The following is a 22375-nucleotide window of genomic DNA, read 5'->3' on the forward strand; positions in this document are numbered from 1 at the left end:
CATGGTGGCCAAATCCAATTGCCTACTGCAAACAGCCCTGGACTCCACTTTTCCTAAACCTGGGCATTGTCTGTGGCTAACTGGCATAGATCCAAAACTGGAGTGCTGGTACAGCTGGTAACTAAGGATATAAACCCACCAGATGACAGCAAGTTATAGGGCATCACCAGAAGTCAGAGAAGAGTACTTGCACGTTGGAAAATAAATACTCAGAAAGTTTATTTAAAGCTGAAATAACTCATGCTAAGCAGATCATCACCATGACATATTCCTTTGTAACAAATATTCTTTTATATGCCATTGAAAAATGACTTCACAAATTTTCAAGCTGAATTGTTTGTTTCTTCTTATACTTTTATAAATAACTTCTATTTTGAAGGACTACAAAAACACAACACCAAGAGTTACAGTAAATCTCCTCAATCCCTTCACAATATACATCAGAATTATAATTTTTTTTTAAATTGACACATCTGCCTCCTTTTAACTCAACTGCTTGCAACTTTTGCCTACAAGGAGGAAGTCTAAGGTCATGGTAGCAAGAAAAAGAGCTCTCTTCTCTCTCTCCTTCGTTACAATCTAGTTTTCAGTCACAAAATGACTATTGGTTAAGCTTCTGTTAAATGAGTACCTTCCCCAGTTTCAAAACATGAAATTAGAAATCAAAAAAAAAACCACCCAAAAACAAACCATTATGAGCTTCAATTGTCAATGAAAAAAAATTGTTCTTGTGCACATTTTCTCGACTATGCAGGAAGGGTGAACAAAAAAGCCACTCTGTGCTTGAAGTGTTGACTGAATCATAAAATGTGGTAGATTATCATCACCCCAGGATGGTATATACCTACATATTTCCTGGAGAGAGACATTTTGGTTTGGTTTGGTTCACTTGGTGTTAAAAAGTTCGTGAAAATAATTTAAAAGCTTGAAAGAAATATCATCTAGGTGATATTTCGGAGGAAAAGGTGATATTTTAGAGGAGCAATACCTGCTACCTGCCATTTTATCAGAAAACTCAACCCTAATGCTAATGATTTAATTGAAATTATTCCTTTTAAAAATGTAATTACAGCTTAGTATGAATTAGAAGCAGATGTGATTTAAAGTAACCATTTCTCAAAAAAAAGAAAAACTCCATGATATTCACTATGAGGAAAGATATATGGCTAAAGATTAAAAGATGTTCCTAAGGATGAATAATTTTAGGGACAGGGAAGGGTGCATATGCAGACCTTCACTCTAGACTGTTCTGTTCAACAACATTTTTCTTACATCATGTTTTCAAATAATCTACAAAAGAATATTTGCCTTTAAGAACAAGCAATGGGTCAAGAGAATTTCCGTCTGGAAAATGGTCAGAATTCCTATATTTTTTTACTATGCATAGTTTCTTAAGGCTAAGCAGTTGATGTATTCCAAATTAACCATTCAGAGCTGCTAGTACTGCTACCTAAGCAAAATGGCATGCTTTTAATAAGGACTGTGTACTCTGTTCAATTTTGAGTACCTGTGTTCAACAGACCCAGGAACCCTGGAGAGCACCTCTGGTCTGGAAGGGAGTTCTTTTGGACATTTAGGAGGGTGACAGAGCACTGGCTGTGCCTTCAGAAACACCATTCTGTGTGGGAGGGAAATCCAGACATACAGAAGGCAAAATGGTTATGTGCACTGATAGCGAGTTGAGATCGCCACAGATTTAGAACTACAGCCTCTACCTGACATCAGCTGTAGTAATTTAGTCATAGAAAACTCACTGTTTAATTCAGCCCTCTGTGAACTCTCTATAATCTTCATTCTTAATTTAAAATCCCAAATATTTTCCATGTATTTTGTTTTTCATGCTTACCTGGGTGAGCAACAAAGGGGATGAACCACAGTCAGATGCAGGGGAAGGCCAGCACAAGTCCTGTGAATCACAGGTAACTACTGCTGGCATGCCCAGGTACACTGGACTTTCCAGGATTCAGCCCTGTAGTAGCTGTCAGAGTAAGTTACATCAGCTGAATAGAGATTTTGAAGAAAAATCTAGTAAACCTATTCCTGAGGGCTGCATAATATTTTGTGATCCTTGATATTTCATTGCCTGTAAAAAGGCATTGCCACACCAGAACAAGGCTATTCTGTTCATTTATCTTTTGATACCCTAGTTTGCTATTTAACAGCATAGCACTGCAGTTATTCATGCTCTTATTCACACTTGCAGGTTTAAATCACTCACTTTTCATCCTATGGATGAATAATTCAGACCTTGACAAGACTGTTTTGTTTGTAAGCACATTTTTCCTTGAAATGTTCCTTCCTGTTTTTACAGGAAATGAAAAATAGGCATAGTATACAGCACATATTATGTGCCTCTAAAGGGTAATAGGAATGTATTTTTCTGATAAACTTAACCCTAAATTGAACTTCCATTCTTTGTGCTTGGTAATCCAGAAAAGGGGAGGGAAAAAAAAATCCAAGTACTTTACTGCCATTTCCTACTTTCTCTTTCAGAGAAATGAACCATGATATGAATTAATGATTCCCTGCATGAAGATTATATAGGAAGAAGCAAGTTAATCTTATTTTACCTGATGTCCAAAGGGAAAATAAAATTCAAAAAAATAATTTGTTTTCTCATTTTCTGACAAGGTACTTCAGCAAATACTTTGGATAAAACAGACTGACACATCATGGAAAGCATATTGAAAGTTCAGCATCCATCATAGAAAACAACCTGTCAACAGGTTTGTAATCTTTAAATCTAGTGCCTGTTATCTTAAGTGTCCATAAATGTAGCTGTCCTGACAGCTAAACAAGAAGAAACCTTTACTCACATAGCCAGAACCAAACATATGCAGACCTCTAGAGATTCAACTCCCTGCCTTGAATGTAATCTAGAAACAAGTGACTAGACCCATGGGAATAGCAAGTACCATGTTGAACACAGCCAGTGAAACATAAAAAACAAACAGCCTTAACAGCCACCTAAAATATCCAGCAGATCTTACCAACTGTACTTCCAGCATAACACAGAACTAATTAAAAAAAACTATATTGCAATTTCTCCTAAGGGAGGCAACAACCCATATTTTCTGCTACAATATCAGGTTCAAAACTAGAGGTCTACTAGGGCAAATTCAGATTAAGCACTTCAATCTAATGAGAAACTAAGGTTAGTACATTCCAGGGAAAAGGAGACCTGACTTGTATAACTGCTTGTCTTTTCATGGGTTTGAAAACACTCTGCTAACCCTGGCCCAAGCTTGTTGCAAAGGTAAGGCAAAAAGTCAGCTCCTCCTCTCTACCATCTACCACCCTTTGAGCTCCCAGACTCTCCCACTTGTTCCTCCACCCTTGGACTGCTCCAACTTCAAGGTGGCAGATCAGCACAGCACCCAAAGCACCATTACAGCCAGAGCTTCAACCCACTACACCTCAGAAAGCAGCTTCTGCTCAGTGATCCCACCTCCTTTGCCCCAGAGCTGCAGTTGGTCACCCCAGAGGAGAGAGAAGGAGATTCAACTTTGACACTTTCAATTGGAAGCTTGTGAACAGGAGCTTCCTGCCACTTAGGCTGACTCAATGTCTGTTCCATTAGGTGCTATTGCCAATTTCACCGAGAGGCAGCTGATTCACAGCCCTGAGGCTGGGTGACACAGATGCCTCCATCTTTGAGCTATACCTGAACTCTTCCACTTTGACATGTGTAACATGACAGTGTCACACCCCCCAGTTTACAAACCACCTGGGGAACTGGTCAGTCCTGGCACTGTATGGAAGAGAACAAGAGATTCACCACAGCCAGTAAGGACTCATCAAAAGTATGTAAAACCTCCAAGGATTACAGAATGAGAAATTAATAGAAACTCCAGAAGCAACATAAATTGAAATGCACACATCTGCCCCATCTTAAAAGCCTGGAAGGATGCATAGAACAAATCCGAACAGTATGAGATTTTTTTGGTCAAAACTTTCCTCCAGCACATCAGCTAGTGAGGCACACCTCCTCCTGGCCTGTCAAATTACAGTCTCTCCTTTGGTCTGTCATACACAGCTAAAAAACTGCTTTGCAACAAGATGAGATATCCTAAGTTATAAAACTTCAAGCATTCAGAAAAACAAATAAAAACCCCACTTTACATCTCTCACCCAATGGATCTGTATCGTAAGCAGAATCAGTCACTGAGCAAGGAGTTCTTAAAATCGAACCTCAAAATCAGAAGACAACCCTAATGAGATGGACTAGGGCTCCTGAAAAAGCTACTTTTGGTACATGTAGCTAGTTGGAAAAAATGAAAGAAGGAAAAAAGAACCCTACAGAAAAAATAAGGCAGAATTTTTCTTGAAGGGAAAAAATTAGATCAAAAGCAAATGCAGTTCAACTGCAGCGCACAAACCAGAAGTTGCTAAGCAATCTGCAGCGATATGACTAAGTTAACCATGTGAACATTGCTGGCTTCCTCGGGAAGTTTCAAAGGACATTTACTAAATAAGGCAAATTTAAAGGAACAGATATCTTGCTATGAAACCACCAATGTGTCACAGTTAAATAATTAGCACAATTATTTCCAGTCTTTTTAATAATCCAGTAGTAGCAACAATAGTTTTTGACAATTGTTTTAAGCACTATGAGGGCAGAAGAAGGAAAAACCCCACAACACAAACAAAAGAAATAAAAAAAACCCCTTCAGAATTAAATAAATCTACATTGTTGAATTTATCACAAACACGAAGAGAGGAACAAGCCAAGTGAACATTTTTCCTAACAAGTTTTTTTTAAGGTAGTTGATACTTAGTTTCTAAAATGGCTCCTATGTATCGCAACATACACACCTCAAGATGTCATGTAACAATGAATTACGGCAAAAAAATTGAGCACTTCAAATTTCTGGAATACAAGATAAAGCCACAGACACTGGCACATGAAATCAGGATTCTGTGTACCAGAAATAAAAAAGTAACGCTAGGAATCACAACACTGACAGAACCACTGTACTCATGGGCTCAGCAGGAAGCCAGAAACACTTCCATACAGAAAGGCAAACAAAAATCTTGATGTAATCTTTTCTGCATCCCCAGAAGAACAAAACTAGATGTAATAATGCTGGAGGTCCTTCAGTGTGTTGGAACAGGCACATACCATCCTTGAACCCATATTTATTTGGAATGTCAAAGCCATGACTTAATATGAGCTGCGCTTTCCTCTACAAAAAAACAACTAATTGCAACAGTACTTACAAAAATGTCAGAGTTCCTAAAACCTATTTGGGTGTTGACAGACTTGCTCTTTTCTTATGAAACTGAGGAAATTACTGATGTTACAAAGCACATGTTCCAAGCACCTGTTCAAACCCTGGAGTACCTGAAGGACCTTCATGGGCTGCCAGATGTGCCACATAACTTTTGACATCCCCATTTTCTGGAGCTGTCCCTTGAGGTCACACAAGACAGCATGAATATCACAACTGGGTCTTGATGAATTTTAACTGCAGGTGAATTAGAAGTGTCCTCCACAAATAGACACCGTGAAGAATATATTCTGGTTTGATCATATTGAAATAGAAGTAAGGAGATAAACTCAAAGAAATATTAAGGCTCCACTTGCTAACAAAATCAGTATTTGCAGCCCATAGATGCTTGCTTATTTCTACAGCAGAAGTATGCTACTTGGTTTTACATGGGCAAGGTAAAACACACTTCACTACAAGTGAAAAAAAGAGTTAAGAGAAAATTAAAAATTCAAGTTTATGCACAGATTTCATTAAATAATAATATCCATGATCAAATGCAAAAAAAAAAAAAAAAGGAGAGGAGTAAACATTATGGTTTTTTCCCATCACATACAGAAGCATAGGCCAAACTCTTCCATTTTTAGCTAGCAGTTCTATTTACATACTTAAACCAAGTTGAAGCGGTCTAAAAATTTTTCTAAATTAGATTTCCATACTGAAACCTGACAAAGAACTTAAGGAAAGTGCAAAATAAGTAAGAAGCCCCAATCAACAACCAACCAAACAAGGGGTCTTACATGAACCCATGTTTGTAACACATTTTTTGCAAACAAAGTTTTTCAAATTTTCTGTTTGCAAAAAACATTGTGTAGGTCAGAGAGTGGCTCAAACATTATTGCCCTTTTTAGGAATTGTTTAATCCCCGTCTCTTTCCATATACAAAAGAACCAAATCCATTTTCCACATTTACACAGAAAAAGTAAGTAATTTAATTTTTTGGATTTTGTTGTGTTACTACTACCATTAGCAGAAGCTTGAGCATTTGTTTGGTTGGGTGAAAATAGCCTGGTCTTATTGGTCTGGACTCCAGATCACTGGATCAGGTTGCTGAATACATCAACAAATCCAATTAGCGGGTAAAAGCCCTGAATAACTTTTCAGTCACGACTCCGCAGAATTTCAGCATGTTCCACTCTCACCAAATGAAAGCACCTTCAGATGGAGCAGATGTAAAGCCGTGAGTGAAATTAAAACCCCACTTACACTGCAATATATAATATATAGTGACTCATATTCTCATCTTCTTGATCCCTCAAATCCATTTTGTCCTTCAATATAATAAAATTATATGATTAAATTTTCAACTATTCAGTTAAAATGGCTTCAAAAGTTTAAAGCTGGGTGTAAGTCTGGTCCATTAATATTTGTTGGTTGAGCAATTGTTTAAATTATTATAACTGAATTTTCCTAACAGGGTTTTTTCCTCTATGCTTTATCATAACAACAAAGTGCAAGAACTTGTCTTCCTGCTTCCAAAAGCTCAAAGTTACTTTTTCCTTCCTGCATCAGGCAAAATTTAGGATTAATAAGGTTTTTTTAGCAAAAATTAATTGAGGCAGGAAAAATGAAGAAGAGCAAGAGATAGTGAGGGATTCTGACATCAAAACAAGTGCTAACGGCATTCAACTTGAAAATGAAAGACAAAGGTCTAAAATTCAGGTCTTCTGCCTGACATGAACAAGAGAAATAAAATAAGTAAGTTACATTCTGTTTGATTCTGCTAAGCACTCCCTGTAATTCCATGTGGATCAATTCTGCTCTTGCTGTAAGTAGCATTGGTGCAGCTCATTCAGGCACGTGCCTGGTGTGCACAAACCATGCAAATGATTCACACTGCTTTACAAATATGAAAAAACTCTCAAATACCAGTACGTCTCTGCCCAAGGTACAGCCAGGCAGGAACATTTTGCTGCTTGCCAGAACTTACATTTGTACAAAGAACCCCCTCTGAGACTGTAATAGCACAGCCTAATGGAATTTGCGACTTTCATAGAGGGGAAAATAAAAAATATATAAATCAGCATTTTGGCTCGGACAACATTTTGTCAAAAAACCCCTCATAACTAGTATCAGGAAAAAACATTCTGAGCAAACTATCCCTCAACAACCTCAATTTCAAAGATTTATGAGATTGCTAACAAATTAATCTGACTTGTTCAGAGCTGTACAGTCTATTTCATCAGCATACATTTGCAGACATTCTGAGACATTTTACACATATACAAGGAAATACAACACATTCAAATAATTTAGGTCCACATTACATGGAATGGTAAAGCATATTAGCATTTTAATTTTATGGATCTAAACCAGAGTCCTATAACTTCCAAATACATTCATAAAAGGCAGAAAAGCAAAGAAAACAAATCCCTTCTCCATGTTGCAAAGCAGGTGCAAAGCTGTTGTGCTGAGGTCTCTCATCCTGTTGCTGACAAGAGCCCCAAAAACAGTCCTCCCCACACAGATAATGAGAAAAATCTCTGCATTACCTATCAGATTGCTATTTAAATTTTCTATCATACCATACGCTTAGAAACAATCTGTTGTCATCCTCAAAGTGTGTGAAAGAGAATCAGTTCATACCATTTGTAATAAACAGGCATTTTTTCCAGCCCAAGCCCTGTTTGCAAACTTCTAAACTCTACTGTACTGAGGAGAAATTACAGTGGCATGACAGCCTTAACCACAGCAGCCTGAAAAAATGCAGAATGAAATAAATTATGTTTTTTTCCAATATTATTCCAATATTACTGAATTTGAGATTAAAGTGAATAGGTAATATAGCATAGTAAACTCATGTTCAAATACCTATTTTGAACATTTTATAAAATCAACCTCTGTTCCTTATTGAGCTTTGAAACTCTTCTAACAGTTGTATGACCACGCATTCATGACTCAGGGCATTTGAACATTTTACAGAATTTTGCCCTACTCTTGTTCACTGGAAGAATCCCTGGGGAAAAATATGCCCATTTTAAAACAAATGGAAAAATACCCTTTTTTTTTTTTGTCAATGGTGTAATGCAAACACACTTATCTTGTGTAGTTAAGTAATGAAGATGCTATTTCCATGTGCAATAAAGCCCAGTAAGCTGTTTATGGACTAACCGAAGTGACTGGCAATTCAATTGCAGAGCCAGCATCCCAAATATACAAATCAACAACACTGATTCAAGAATTAATACAGATCTGAATATTTTTCCTCTGATATAAAATAAAACAGTAGATTACAGTTGAAATAAGACATTTCTTTAGCTTGAGTCTGTCACTTTAAGTTGAACTGTACAAAAAATTTAACCCTCAAAAAATCCCATTAGTTTTTCAGGTTTGGGAGCAGGTGGTGGGAGTTAGTAATAGCTGTGGCTGAACCACACCTTGCTGTAGAATCACTGTGAATATCTCTGTCTTTTAAATTTTTTTTACACTTGCACAATGTGACTAGCCATTGGAAAATGCATCAGGTATCTACATTAAATCAGGTTCAGGACAGGAATTTTAACTCTACATATATACATTGCCCAAATGGGGACTTTGGTGGGGGGGGGAAAGGTAAACTCCCCATAAACTGACTAACTTGAGAACCTTTTTTAAAACAATTAAGAGAAAAGAAAAAATAATCCAAGATCTGTGGTGGAATAATTGTTAAGGAAGGAGGCACAGCAGCACTGCATTAGCAGGTAAAAATTGTTCTGTGTGGTCCTATATACAGATAGGTAAAGAAAAAAAAAGAGGTATTTCAAAAGACATCTATACCACTCTGTAAGTGCACCCAAATTAAAGACAACAGCTGTATTTTAAGCACAGTTATTGATTTTAGAAGGTTCAGTACGAATTTGTTCAACATGTGGTTATTTAAAACCTGCTTGCACTCCTTTCTGTTGAGCTGGTTCACAGAATGCCTTCAGTATGTTTAACGATGAATTTATTCATTTATTGCTTATCCATATAAAATTCATTGTTGCAATTATTTACTAATTTAAATAAAGCTCTTTTTTCAGTTTTAACAAGGTAACACTTTATATGCATTTGCAATCAATGCAAATTCTTTTTATGAACTTACCAAAGGAAAACATTAAGGTTTCAAGACAAAACAACAATGATGCTCCACAAACCTATATATTTTGTATAAAAACACACAGACTTCTGTCCTAAACCTTTTCAGAAACCTACTTGACAAAAGGAATTAAGTCCTTGTCCACAGTCTTCTAAAAGCAGATGCCACTGTATTAATGTTCTGATAAATGTAATGATCAGTTAAAAAATAATGGGACATATCTCTTGTTCATTTCAGAAATAGAAATTTTAGTTAACTGTCAGATAAAAAACCCTTTCACATATACATATAGAGAGAGTTTGATCTATGCAACTGCATTTTTCACCTGCTTGGGTATGTTTTCAGTGTTATTTACAGTCTGACGTGACATTCCTTGCTTGAGCTGCTGTAACATTGTTTCCAGAATATGGGCATGAGCCTTCATTATACAAAATTTTTAATTCACCTGGCTCACAAGCACAAGAACATGATTTAAAGAGACAAATTAGCTTACTAATAAGTGCTCTCAGATAATCCTCTTCAGAAAATTGATTGTAGAGTTTAACCAATGTCCTGCTTTTGATTTATCTGACATCCAAAACAAACTGCTGTTCACTCTTTTAAACATATGTGTGTACACTTACATATACATGTGTGTATACACACATGCATATCTATTTATATATGTACATATAAACATTAATGTTTACTGTGGGTTCAATCTTCTTTGTAGTTTCCTGAAAATTAGTCCTATCAGCATTTAGGATTTTAATTTCAATTAATAATTTAAAATTATATTTTCATTAAGAAAACAGTATTTAATAATTTAATCACATTTTCATGGAAGATGCCTGATAAATTATGCCATGTGAATTTTCAAAATAATGAAAATAGAATAATCTTTAACTTTTTAATGCATTTTCGAACTAATACATTCTCAGGTATTATATACTTTCCTAGTAATTACTGAGCGTTCAAAAGGAATTATTTATCTGTTAAATATGCCTAAATTCTCAAAAGTATTTTAGTCATGAGAAGCTAGAAGAAAAGAACTAATGAAGGCAGCAGTAACGGCATCACTCAGTGCAGTGCTGCTTGGTTTGGGTGCATAACACATACAGGATAGTAAAGCAAGTGTTATGTACACAAGGAGTTAAGTACATCCCCAACTATGTGCAGTCAATCACACCTATTGAAGTCAGTGTAAATTAAAACTTTCATTGGCATAAACAGAAAAAAAATAATACGTTTTCATATATTATATATGAGTAAAATGACATATAAACACATGTATTGAAGAGATTGACTAATAACATTGGTTTATTTGCCAGCTTGATTGGCATATTTAAGGCTGATGCCAAACTACTCCCAAACTACTATTAAACATAACTCACTTTCAGATTTGTAGGAGTAAAATATATATTTGTACTGTATTCAAAACTGCATGGTAAATTTTTTCAGATATTATGGACAAAATTATTTCCATAATCACATAATAAGAATTTGGAAAGTCAAGCAGGCAAGAGAAAACTGTTGGGTTTGGACCTGCCCACACTCTGGATCACGGCTGTGTGAAAATGGTCTGGGAGCCAGGCACAAAGATGCACAGCAGGGACAGCTCTGACACACAATAAATGCCCCAGGTTTCTTTATGAAGAACTCTCGGGAGTAGAAGAATGTTTAAAGTTTGCTACAGAGATCAATTTCCAGAGGAGAAATGTTTTGAGAGAAGAAAAATCACAGGAGGCTACATCCTGGTTTTATTGTATCATTTTACTGCAGAAACTCATCTGATCCTCACCATTTTAATTACAAGGAGGCACAAAACCTATTTCACATCTGCTCACTGAGCCTGAGAAATGTCTTATAGTGAAAAGGAAATGAGAAGGACCAAGAATACAAATGAACTGAAACACAAGCAGCTAATAAATTCCTCCTTTCCTTAAAATCAGTTCTAATAATTTATTGTGAAATACTTTTAGGCTTGGTCCACAGTAATTTTAATTCAAATAAGCATGTCTAAATTTTTTCCATCCTTCCCATTAAAGGATATTTATTTTTGCTTATTCTTTAAGCATTTTGTCAGCATTCTGCTCAATGCTATTTCTTTAAGAAGGAAAGCTACAGCATTATATTCCAAAATGGTTGAGGAAACCTTTGCCATGACTCTCAAGTTGCAACATGCCAGATATTCATAGGTTTTCAAAGCTGCTGGTTGAAGATATAATGAAAGGATCTAAGGTTTATGCATGAATCAGCATCCCCTTGTCACAATGTCATGGTGCAGTGATCCCTGCAGAGCTGTAAGACTTGATTTAAAACAGCAAAGCTCAACACTGACTCTTGAGCCAGCAGGATTAAACATCCAAGATTGTACATATATAACCTCTGTGCTCAAACTACCATACAAAAAACTTGCTATCGTTATGGCAGTTTTATAGCACTCCATAGGAAACCTCTCTTTAAGTGACTCCAATACCCTCTCAATTCTAAAATACGTCAGAACACAATACAACTACCCCTGAAGTTGTTGATAGGCAGATTAAAGAGGAAAAGATTCCCTCTTTCTTGTTCTGACAGAATTAAAAACTTTCAAAAAATCTGGTATCACCGATGGCCAACACTCCTTCAATTAGACTAGACTCAATTACACAGTGCTGAAGGACAATGAAGTCCAGAGGTCTGGATATGTTCCAGTGGTTTGGATGTGTTCCATTCTGCCCTGTGAATGGCCTCCAATGCCGTACCTTTGCTCCAGCTGTTAAACCAAACAAACAGAACCAAGGAGGTTCTGCTAGAATGAACCAAGAACTGTCACACAGAGCTAAGCCCAGCCCATTTCTCTCGAAAGCTACAGCTGCAGTCATGGCAGTAAACGCTGCTCTTAATTGTGCATTACTCTGAAAAACACATGCACCACCTCTCAATCTAAACCACCAGGCTTCCCAGCGATGCTGACTTACTAAGTGTCAAACTGCAATTAGATTCCAACAGCTACTCCCACTGACCTGTCAACACAGCTTTGCAGAGATGCAAGAGTCCAACAAACTCAAGTGACTATTTTTATGGCTGCTTTTTAAACATTATTGAGTTGGGTTTCTTTCCCAGGTTACATGAAGGTGACCCGTCCACCTTGGTCAAAATCAGTGGAATTGGGCCCAATTTGCTTTCATACAACATATCACGACATGATCTCTTGGTGTTGAGGTGAAATTCCCACTGAAGCACAAGTCATTACATGAGTTAAAGCTACCTACTCACAGAGTGTCCACTCCTATACCCATTTTTGGCCACCTTTGAATGACTGAGTAGTATCACTGCCTGAGTAGTATCACTCAGGGGTACGTGACCATCTCCTCCTCTCTGAAGTTTCAGGACCTAATTTCAAAGTAGTGCCAGCAACACCGGTTCATCTAAAAACCATCTGCTCCATCACCAAACTCCGAGCAAGCACCAAAAATTAGTTTGAAGACTTTTACATATTTCTGCAGTGGGCTTTTTGTTTGCTTGTTTTTAAAGCAGATGGAGCAGCGTGCTGTTGCCCTGAGGCTACCAGGGGTGGGAGGGAAGCAGGCTGAGCCCCAGCAGGGTGGCATTGCCAGCTGCCACCTGCACGTGCCAGGTTGGGACCAGCAGGCAGGGCTGCACCCCACCTCTGCCACACCAGCCAGAGCTTCTGCAGCTGAAACACAGCTGGCTCGGGGGTTTAAATAAAGAGCCAAAATATTTCAGTTTGGGGCAGAAAAAGGTCGTAATTTCTATTATGGTATAAGCCTGCCACTACATTTCTGTGCAAGATAATTGCCTTGTTGAAGTGAAACACTTGGGTAAATACTGAAGCATTTTCAGATCCATACTATCCTACATTTCTGTGACCTTCTTTTACACTTGGATTCTTTCATAGAGCTGGTTTGGGGCACAAGTTCTTTGAACATTATTCCATAAATAAATTTTTAAAAAACCAAAACAACACCCTCCCACCCAAAAAATAAACCCAAACAAAACCAACCTGCAGAATGTTCACTATTTCAAATGAGAACAAGCATAGAGAGGACAAAAAGAGATGGATTCTTCTCAACCATTTTGCATGCACTGCTCTGCAATCAGCTCCTAAATTCTACTTCTTGTAAGCCAAATATCCATCTTCGGAACTCCTTGTTCTCCAATCAAACCCTTCTAGGAAGGTAATTGAGGGGATACTGTACATATTTTTAGCACATGCTTCACTAGTCAATTAATTCCAATGCACCAGACAACTTCACTACATCATCGGTGGTAACTGAGGTGATGAAAAAACAAGTACATTTTCAGGTCTTAATTTGGAGCTCTTCAAACTGCTTGAAAATTGAAGCACGGGACAATGCTCAGACAAAGGAAAATCCAAGACATGGATAACATCCATCTCCCTTCTGCTGGAAGCCTCAAAGTCCACCACTGCAGTCTACAGCCTACACATAGCATCTGAGTATTGTAGAAGTTCTCCACGAGAGACAAGAACAAGGCTGTTATATGCACACAAATGCTGGTCAAAAGCACTTGATGGTCTTGAGGAAAAATATGTAACCTTTAGTTTCTCAAAGATAAGGTGACTATGCTCGTCTCTACTGCTAGTAGGAAAAATCTGGTGTTTTGCAAAACATTTTTTCAGGGTTTTGTTAGCTTCGCAGATTTGAGAAACACATTGTCACATTTTTGCAGAAAGCCATATAACTGCTACACTTCATCAACAGTCCGAGTAACATCATCTGCAAATACTGACCACGTGCGGTTCTGGTAGATACAAACCCCCATTATCGAAGGAAGGAAGAGCTATCCAAGCAGTTTGCAAAGATTAACAATCTAGCACTACCGTGGCTGATTACATGCTCTGACCTTTTTTGCCTTCAGCTATGGATGCTCTATCCTCCTACCCTCCCACATGCCACTGAAAGCTTCTTGCGTTGAGCTCTTGCACCACCTATCCCAGCGTCTGTGCCAAGCCGCCCCTCTTCAGCACCACCGCCCGGGGCAGCTGAACCGGGGGACTGAAACAAGGTCGCCCATGGAGGGAAACAGCTCCCGCTGACAGCTAACCTCCAGATTCAGTGTCCCTTGCGTCTTTTTCCCCGGAGGAACGGGAGAACGCTTGGGGGGAGCGCGGCGCTGGGCGGGAGCGGCCGGCACGGCACCGACCGCGCTCCCCGCTCGCTGCAGGGAGCCCCGGTTGGCCGGGACCGGGCACGGGGCAGGGAGGGCAGCGGGGCAAAGGCGGGCACGCCTCAGCGCCCCGGGAACGCGGCTGCCCGCTCTCACTCGGCACGGGCAGCGCTGCTTTGCCCGGCCGGCCCCGCCGCTCCGCGGGGTCCCACGGCCCCGCCGGCCCGAGCGGCAGAAGCGCGCACGGCTGCGGGACCCGCCGCCCGCCCGGGGCGCCTCTCCTGGCGCTGCCACGGCCGCGCTGCCCCGCCCCGCATGTGCTCCGCGCCCCGCGGCACGCGTGCGGCCGGGCCCCGCCGGGCCGAGGGCGGAGCCGGGCACGGCCCCGCCAGGAGAACGGCGGGGGCGGCGGCTCCCGGCGAGGCAGAGCGGGCGGCGAGCGCGGCCGCCCACAAGCGCTGCGTGCGGGGGGCGAGATGGAGAGATGGAGGGATAAAGGCATGGAGAGATAGAGAGATGGAGACATGGAGGGATAGACCCCGCAGCACCGCGCGGCGTAAAATGGCTGATCGCCCCCCGCCGCCCGCTCCGCATCCCTCGGTGCTGGCCCGAGGGGGCCCCGGCTCTGCCCGCGCCAGCAGCGAGTGCTCCGCAGCCCGTGGGCAGCCCCGGGGCGGCGGGGGAGCCCTGCGGGCAGCCCCGGGGCCGCGCAGCCTTACATAACGCGGGGGGAGCCGCCGGGAACCATTTTGCACCTCCCGGAGGGCCGCGGGGGCGCACCGAGACCCCGCACCCCGATCGCACGGTTCCGGGCGCTGCCGCACCTGCTGGGCGGCGGGGCGGCTCCCCCCGGCACCGCGCCCCGCACACACCCGCACCCCGCACACACACACACAGACACACAGACACGTACCCCGCACGCCCCCGCACACACACCCACACACACCCCCGCCGCACCGCTGGCAGCCGCCCCGCCCCCGCCGCCACGGCAGGCTGGCAGCGCCCGCTACTCACAGGCGTTGGTGACGGCGAAGCTGTTGGCCACCTCCAGGTTGTCGATGTGGGGAGTCAGCCTGAACTCCGAGGTGGAATACTGAACCATCCCTACCCGAAACGCGCTGTACTCCTGATCGGCGCCCCTCGGGAACAGCCCCCCTGCAGGGAAACACACACGCGTCAGGCGGGCGGGGGCACCGGCGGAGCGGCGCCGGGGCCGGGGCCAGGTCTCGGTCTGTGCCCGCCGCGGGGCTGCGCTGGGCGCCGCTGCCGGAGCGCTCCCGGCCGGGGCTCCGTCCCGTGTCGGGGGGCGCGGGGACCGGGCGCTGCGGCCGGGGAAAAGGCGAGGGGACCTCGCCGGCGCCCGGCGGGCACCGCGGTGGGACTGGGAGCGCGGCGACATGACAGGAATGCCCGAGTGACAGCGGCGGGGATGAGGGATCGGAAGATCCGCCGGGAGGAGAGCGGGGTCCCCCCAAATGCGGGCACCTACCGATCTGTATGCTGTTAGAATTGACCCCCCAGATCAGTCCCCACAACACAGGAGCCAGGAAGACAGAAATATGCATAATCTTTTGCATTTCCAGGAAAAGTAGAGCATCCACAAAGCCACGGAAAACAGCCCTTTCTTCTTCTTCCTCTCCTCCTCCTCCTCCGCGGAGCGCGCTCGTCAGCAAATTAGATCCCGTGCGCTCCGGGCGAGCGGCCGGCGGGAGCAAGCGAGCCACGGGAGGGAAGGAACGAGAAGAGCCCCGCGGCAGGCGCGGGAGAAGCCGCTGTCCGAGGAGCTGCCGCCGCCGCTGCTGCCGCCGCTGGCGGCTCCGGGGCTGAGCGGGATGGGGGTGCCGGCGGTGCCCGCTCGCTGCGCTCCCGCCGCCCGGCCCGGCCCGGCCCTGCCCTGCCCTCGCACGCGCTCGCCCGCGCTCCTCGCACTCAACGGGCGGGCGGCGCTCCCGGCGAGGCGGCGGCGGCGGCGCCTGCGCGGAACCGGCCCCGGCGGGAGCGCGCCCGCCGCGCCCCCCGCGCGCCGCGCCCCGCCCCCTGCGCGCGCCCGCCCGGCCGCCTCCAGCACCGCGGACAGCGGCACCGCTCCGGGAGATGGGCCGCTCGTTTAGTTAGTTACTTATATTTTGGACATTATTTATTTATTTATTTGTTTGTTTGTTTGTTTGTTTGTTTGTTTATTTATTTCACCGGCCTTCCCCACCTCGCAAACACACCTGAAAAGCAATTTTTAAATTTTTTTTTTTGTTTTAAATAAATTGTTATCTGTTTCGGCAGCTATACCCGAACCACAGAAGTTGATATTTCGGAAGAGTTGGAGCTATTCTGATATTTCATTTTCATGCATAATGGGGATTTTTTTTTTTCCCTTTCCAAGATGGGTTCCAGCTGTATTAGCTAGACATGCTATTTACTGCAAGCTAAATTTAACATTTCTCAGTTTGGCACGAAGTCTGTTGCTGTGCGCCACACACACACACACACACACACACATTTTATAGAAGGAAAGGCAGTGTAGCATTCCTGTGACCATAACAATGAATTTGCTGTTCAGTAATAATTTTCTGGCATATTTTTTATTAACTTATATTTAATTAACAATGCTGGGAAATATCCACATAGGAAAGGATACTGATCTTGGAATTAATTACCTTTCCTCTTTTTTCTTGCTTTTTATTTTTATTACTGTTATTAATTTTTTTTTAATTCTCCTTTCCAGGAGGAGGGTGTCAAAGCTTCAGGTATTCAGATGTCAATACGAGTGCATATCCTGAACACATAGGAAGTTGATAATTTTAGTCTCTTTACTCATTACTAATTCATGATGAGTTTTATTTCATTTGAGTCATTTCACCAGGAAATCCTGTGCAAGCTTTTTTTCTGTACTTGTCTCATCTTCTCTCTCTCACCCACAAAATGAGATGAGCCTGAAAAGGAGAGCAAGCCTTAACAACCTGCGCATTAAGCCCCTAAGGGCTTATCTGGGTGGAATGGCAGAGTTGCTACAGCCCATCCTCACTTTCTGCCCCCAGCCTGGTGTCTCCCAGAAGCCACATTTTGCACAGCCTGGGAAAAGCTGCTGTTGAATTCTGTGAAAGGGGCAGGCAGCATCGCTGCGACAATCAACAGATGAAGCTGTCAGGGGAAAGCTTCTATTCAGGTTGTGCCCAGTGCATCCCGGACAATGAGATGTACAGACATTTACTTTTAATAAATATTTCAGGGTAAAACTGCCAATCTTTAACAGAAGCATAGATAAACTGTATGGGATTTTTTTTCACTGACGTCTAAAGCATTCCCTTATGTATAAAAAATGAGGTTAAAATGAAGCAAAGATCTCCGAGATCTCTATATTTTAATATGGTATAATAAAACAAAAATATCAAATTTTTCAATATACATTATAACTGCATTATGAACCAAAATATAAAAAGAATTTGGGTGATGTCAAACATAAAAATGAAATAATGGTTGTTGATTTTCTAATGTATATTTTTCCATTTCAGAATTGTGAGCATGTACGTGCATGTACTACTCCAAATTTGTATCATCACATCAGAACATGTAGAAAAGAAGAGTCAGACTATGTGGCCATATTCCACTGTTGGTGTGACAGGGAAAAATAAAAGATTTCAACTGATATGAGTAAGTACAAAAGGACAGCATGGGTGAGTCAATCACCAAGGAAACAGCTCAATCAGAATTTAGTAATAGTGGAAAATGTCGATGATAAAAAAAATCTTCTTCAACTCTCTATTTTTAATAACAATCCTATGCAAATTGAAAAGATGCAATTGGGCAAAGGAGAAAAAAGAAATTTATAGGTGATAGTAATTTATGACCATGTACTAAGAATAGATACACTCATTAACACTGTGCATGAGAAAATCAGACTACATTACTGGGAATCACATTCAATACTTTTTTTCTCAAGGGAAAAGAATCTTGCAAGACGTAAGTAAAGATTGTATTCTTAAAAACAGAAGATTATATTCTAATATGCATTCTTCTGAATCTATGAAAGGAGCTCATATAAAAATGCATTAGTTCAGAATGTGAACAAAGCATCAGTGGGGAGACTTTTAATAATAAGCATCCATCACTTGTTGAAAGGAACATAGGAGTGCAGTAACAATGAAAACAATAGCAGATGACAGAAGTCCAGATATCAAATAATAAGATGTCAGACCCTTGAAAAGCCAAAGTGCTTAATCTTGATTCCATAGAACTCCAAGAGAGGTTTGCTGCTAGCTGCAAATAATCATGGCTATACTTGATTTAGCAATTTAATATTGTCTAATGGATATTCTGAATGTAAGGTAGAAGTTGGTGAGGAAGTTGAAAAGAGCTGATATATGTTCTAATCAGAAGTACAATTTATCAGGAATACATTTCCTCTGCAATTCATCCTGGCACAATCCTGGTTGAGACAGTGGCTGCAGTTCAACTAAATGTTCGTATGTTTCATCAGTTGAATACGAGATGCAGAAAGAAACTTGGAAAAGACTGAAGAACTGCAAATTTTTGCCTTGTGCCCAGAAACATTTAGTGATCAGTCCATATACTTTCCAAAAAATAGTTCAGGAATGGCTTGATGACATGGAGTATATGCTTCAGGAAAGTAACCTAAAAAATATAAAACACTTGAGGAGATGGATGGAGTAAAAAAACTGAGTTGTTCAATTACACATTGATCACATTCAGATTAGAAATAAAATTTATCTTTTGCTTTGCTTTTTTAATGTGTCATTGACCTTGCAGCCATATGCTGAGTAGTTTAATGAAAACAGTTAAAACCAGACTATTTACTAAAAACCTAGCTGAAAAAAGTTAAATTCTGAGAAGGCTCTTGGCAAGAGCTCAGACTAAATGGTTATAGTAGGCCTTCTGGACTTTTATCCTATCAATTTTTGGGGTTTATATTTACAACTATTTTCTATTTCTTCATTATCAAAAAATCTTAAAACATGCAGATTTATTAGGATCCAAAGATGCTGTACCAACATAGGAATCCTTTGATTCCAGGGTTGATCGATAAATACTTCCTTTCAATAAGGATTATTGTCTTTGGATTTTTGAAATCTGCAGAACTTTTTCAAATACCAGTAAGTGTAAACAAAGAGGAAATACAAATGAAGGTTCCAAATCTATTTTGAAGAGTGCAGTCCCATATGCTCACTCTGGATCTCAAGAGTCTTTTTAAAAATAAAAAGTATGTCCTGATCTTTCATGCTCGTTCTGCCTCCTGTTCTGATTAGCAAACACGTTCTGTTCCCATTAGCAGCACCCACACCCAGGGAGGACACCCTCTAAGGAGTAGCTTAGGCTCCCTTCTATTACATGGTTTTGATGATAGAAAAGCAACATCATGACCCTTCTGGCACAACTGATGTAAAATAATTGGCAATAACCATATAGCTCTCGCTTCCCTTTGCTGTGCTGTGACAGTGCAGTTTGTTACCATGTTAGCTAAGTGTTTTGAGAAATTTATAGCAATTTGGGATTTACTTTTTTTATTCAAGCTACTTGTGTTCTTTCTATTTGCAGGAAATTTTATATTTATTTTGCCAATAAAATCACTTAAGTATGTGATAAACTCTGTGTGTGGAAAATCTGCTAGATTATTTCAATTTTTTTTCTACTGAGATTATAACAATTTACATTATTAAACCCCTGGAAAAACATAAAAGGAACTCTTTCAGACTTGACTATACATGCTAAATCCCTGATTCTTGTCTGGAAATGTCTTTCTTTTTCTTCCAGTGGTATAAAAAACTTCCATGGCTTTGTCTCAGACTCAAGGGATACATTTTGTATTCCTGTTCTATTTTTTCCCCTGCCTACCTGCTACTTCTCTTCCTCTTTGCCATCTCCTTTCTTGGCTGATTTCCATCTGGTTTTCCAATGCATTGCCATCAGAATCTCCTTTTCTCTACAGTTATTTTGATTTTACCCTCATATTTTACTCCCCATTCCCTCTGTGGAGCACAGCTAATTTAAATGTGTTAGACTGTTGCTTTAGACTATAATGGCCAGCCTTGATCCTCCCCTTTTTCATCTAACACTTCTTCCATCTGTTCCACAAGCAATGCCAGCCTTGACTTCAGTGTTGTTTATGTATTATCATGTTCTTATTCCCTTTTTTTCATGTCAGCATTTATACTTGAAGTATCAACTCTACACCCATATTTCAGGTCAGCTCCTAATCACCGAAATTCCTCTTTAGCCTTGCAACTTTTCTGTCACCTGTGAGAAATGTATTCCTTGTTGTTCAGAATGAAAAGCCCTTTGGAGATGATGGAGACATCAGTTCTCACACACCAGTGGACTGTTTCCTGCTGAGGTATGGTACTTGCCAAATCCCCAGTACTCGTCAGATCAACTCTCCATCTCTCTTACCTGCATTCATAAACAACATGCTAAAATGTTAAATGGCAAACATGGGCTGACAAGAATGTTATAGTCTGCTCTCTATTGACATATCTGGGGTACACTTTTAGTGTTAGTCTCTAATTTCTACTAACTTGTGACTTGGACCATTTTTCTGTTAAAACTAGGTGTTTGTTCCTTCAGCCACCACAGAACCTTGGGGTAATCCCACATCTTCAGAATCCCAGGCAATAATACTGAGAAGCAGCTCTGGAGCTACAAATTACAAACAGATTGAAATCCAAGGCTAATATGTGCCAGTGACAGTAAAACCTCTGTACATGCTTGGTCACATATTGCTCTGCACCTACCTGAATTTATGAGTATTGTAGGAAGCTGATTGTGTCATTGTGGTGAGTATGCAGAAGTAATATTTTGAACAAGGACATGGAACAAATACCAGCCCATGGGAAATGGACTGTGTAATGATCATTCTCAGCATGGAGAAGACATCTTCTCAGTTTAATGTTTCATTCACACTATTCATAACATATATACTTACTGCATTTACCTCCAGAAACCTGGAGAAATCACCTGGAGAAATCAGCTGACCTTTTGAAAATTTGAACCTGTTGCAAAGCCGATGAGCATCAGAGACTTATTTTGTATACCAACAGGTAGAATTAGTTCATGAACACTGAACTCTCATGGAGAATGGAAGTTCTCACAGTGGTTTTCCATGCTAATCAACACTATAATTTGCTTTATGACATTACACAGGACTCAGGACAGTATTCACATTAGTTTTCAAGGATGTTTCCTAACACAGCAGAACTAACTGCTAAGCTCCTTAATCCAGGGAAGACAGCTTCTCATAACATTCCACGTTGCAGGGGTGAATCTCTCCTTCTTGTCTGGAATGGTTTCTGCATGACCTTGCTCACATCCTCTGCACGAGGCTTTGAGACCAAGAGCTTTTTGAACAACCAGGAAAGCTGCAATGACTGCACCAGTGCTAGTCCTGCTTTTGGGCTGGGGACCAAGGCAGTCAGGGCCAAAGCAGGGCAGGGGGAAAGGGCAGTGGGGCACCTCCTTCCACCCCTGCAGCTGGGGAGCCCCGTTCCAGGCTGCTCGGCGGAGCACGCACCATTTGGCCAGCTGTCGGTGTGGGGAGGTGTAGGATGGAAAGAGGCTGCTTTGCTGCTCCCTCCACAGCAAAGGGGAACCAAATTCACTGCAGTCACCAAGGGACAGCACTCGTTTTTTCTTCTTCAAAAGGGTGTTTCCCTTTAGAGCCTTACAGCAGCATCAGAAGGCACGCAGGCATCAGGTTCCACTTGCCCCATTGCCACTGGTCACAGTCACAATGGCTGTAAACCAAACTGGCACTGTAGCAGGTATTAATGTGTCCCCACATAACTGAGAATTAGGGCATAGAATCATTTATAAGCACATTGTGCTAAGCTGAACTTTTAATTTTTTTTATTTCTTTTTTTCAATTCTGCTTTTAAGAATGAAAAAGCCTCACAAACCTTCTTTTAAAAAGAAAGATGTTCATGATAAG

At 41.3% G+C, this 22375-nt stretch overlaps 1 protein-coding gene across 5 annotated transcripts in view; it reads right to left on the bottom strand.

Moving 5' to 3' along the window:
- The window catches only part of GRIA2 (glutamate ionotropic receptor AMPA type subunit 2), an 88955-nt gene extending 72642 nt beyond the window's left edge, over positions 1-16313 (bottom strand). For all 5 annotated transcript variants that reach the window (XM_054290436.1, XM_054290444.1, XM_054290470.1 and 2 more), the window contains exons 1-2: positions 15932-16313; positions 15457-15597 (exon numbers count right to left, since the gene is read on the bottom strand). In XM_054290436.1, the coding sequence (XP_054146411.1) occupies positions 15457-15597; positions 15932-16019 (229 nt within the window). In that variant the 5' untranslated portion in view covers positions 16020-16313. The remainder of the gene's footprint in view (positions 1-15456; positions 15598-15931) is intronic.
- Between the last annotated feature and the right edge of the window lie 6062 nt (positions 16314-22375).

The sequence above is a fragment of the Melozone crissalis genome, unplaced genomic scaffold, assembly GCF_028551555.1.
Source record: "Melozone crissalis strain CALT ecotype California unplaced genomic scaffold, PUWL_Pcris_2 ptg000006l_1, whole genome shotgun sequence".
Taxonomy (NCBI): Eukaryota; Metazoa; Chordata; class Aves; order Passeriformes; family Passerellidae; genus Melozone; species Melozone crissalis.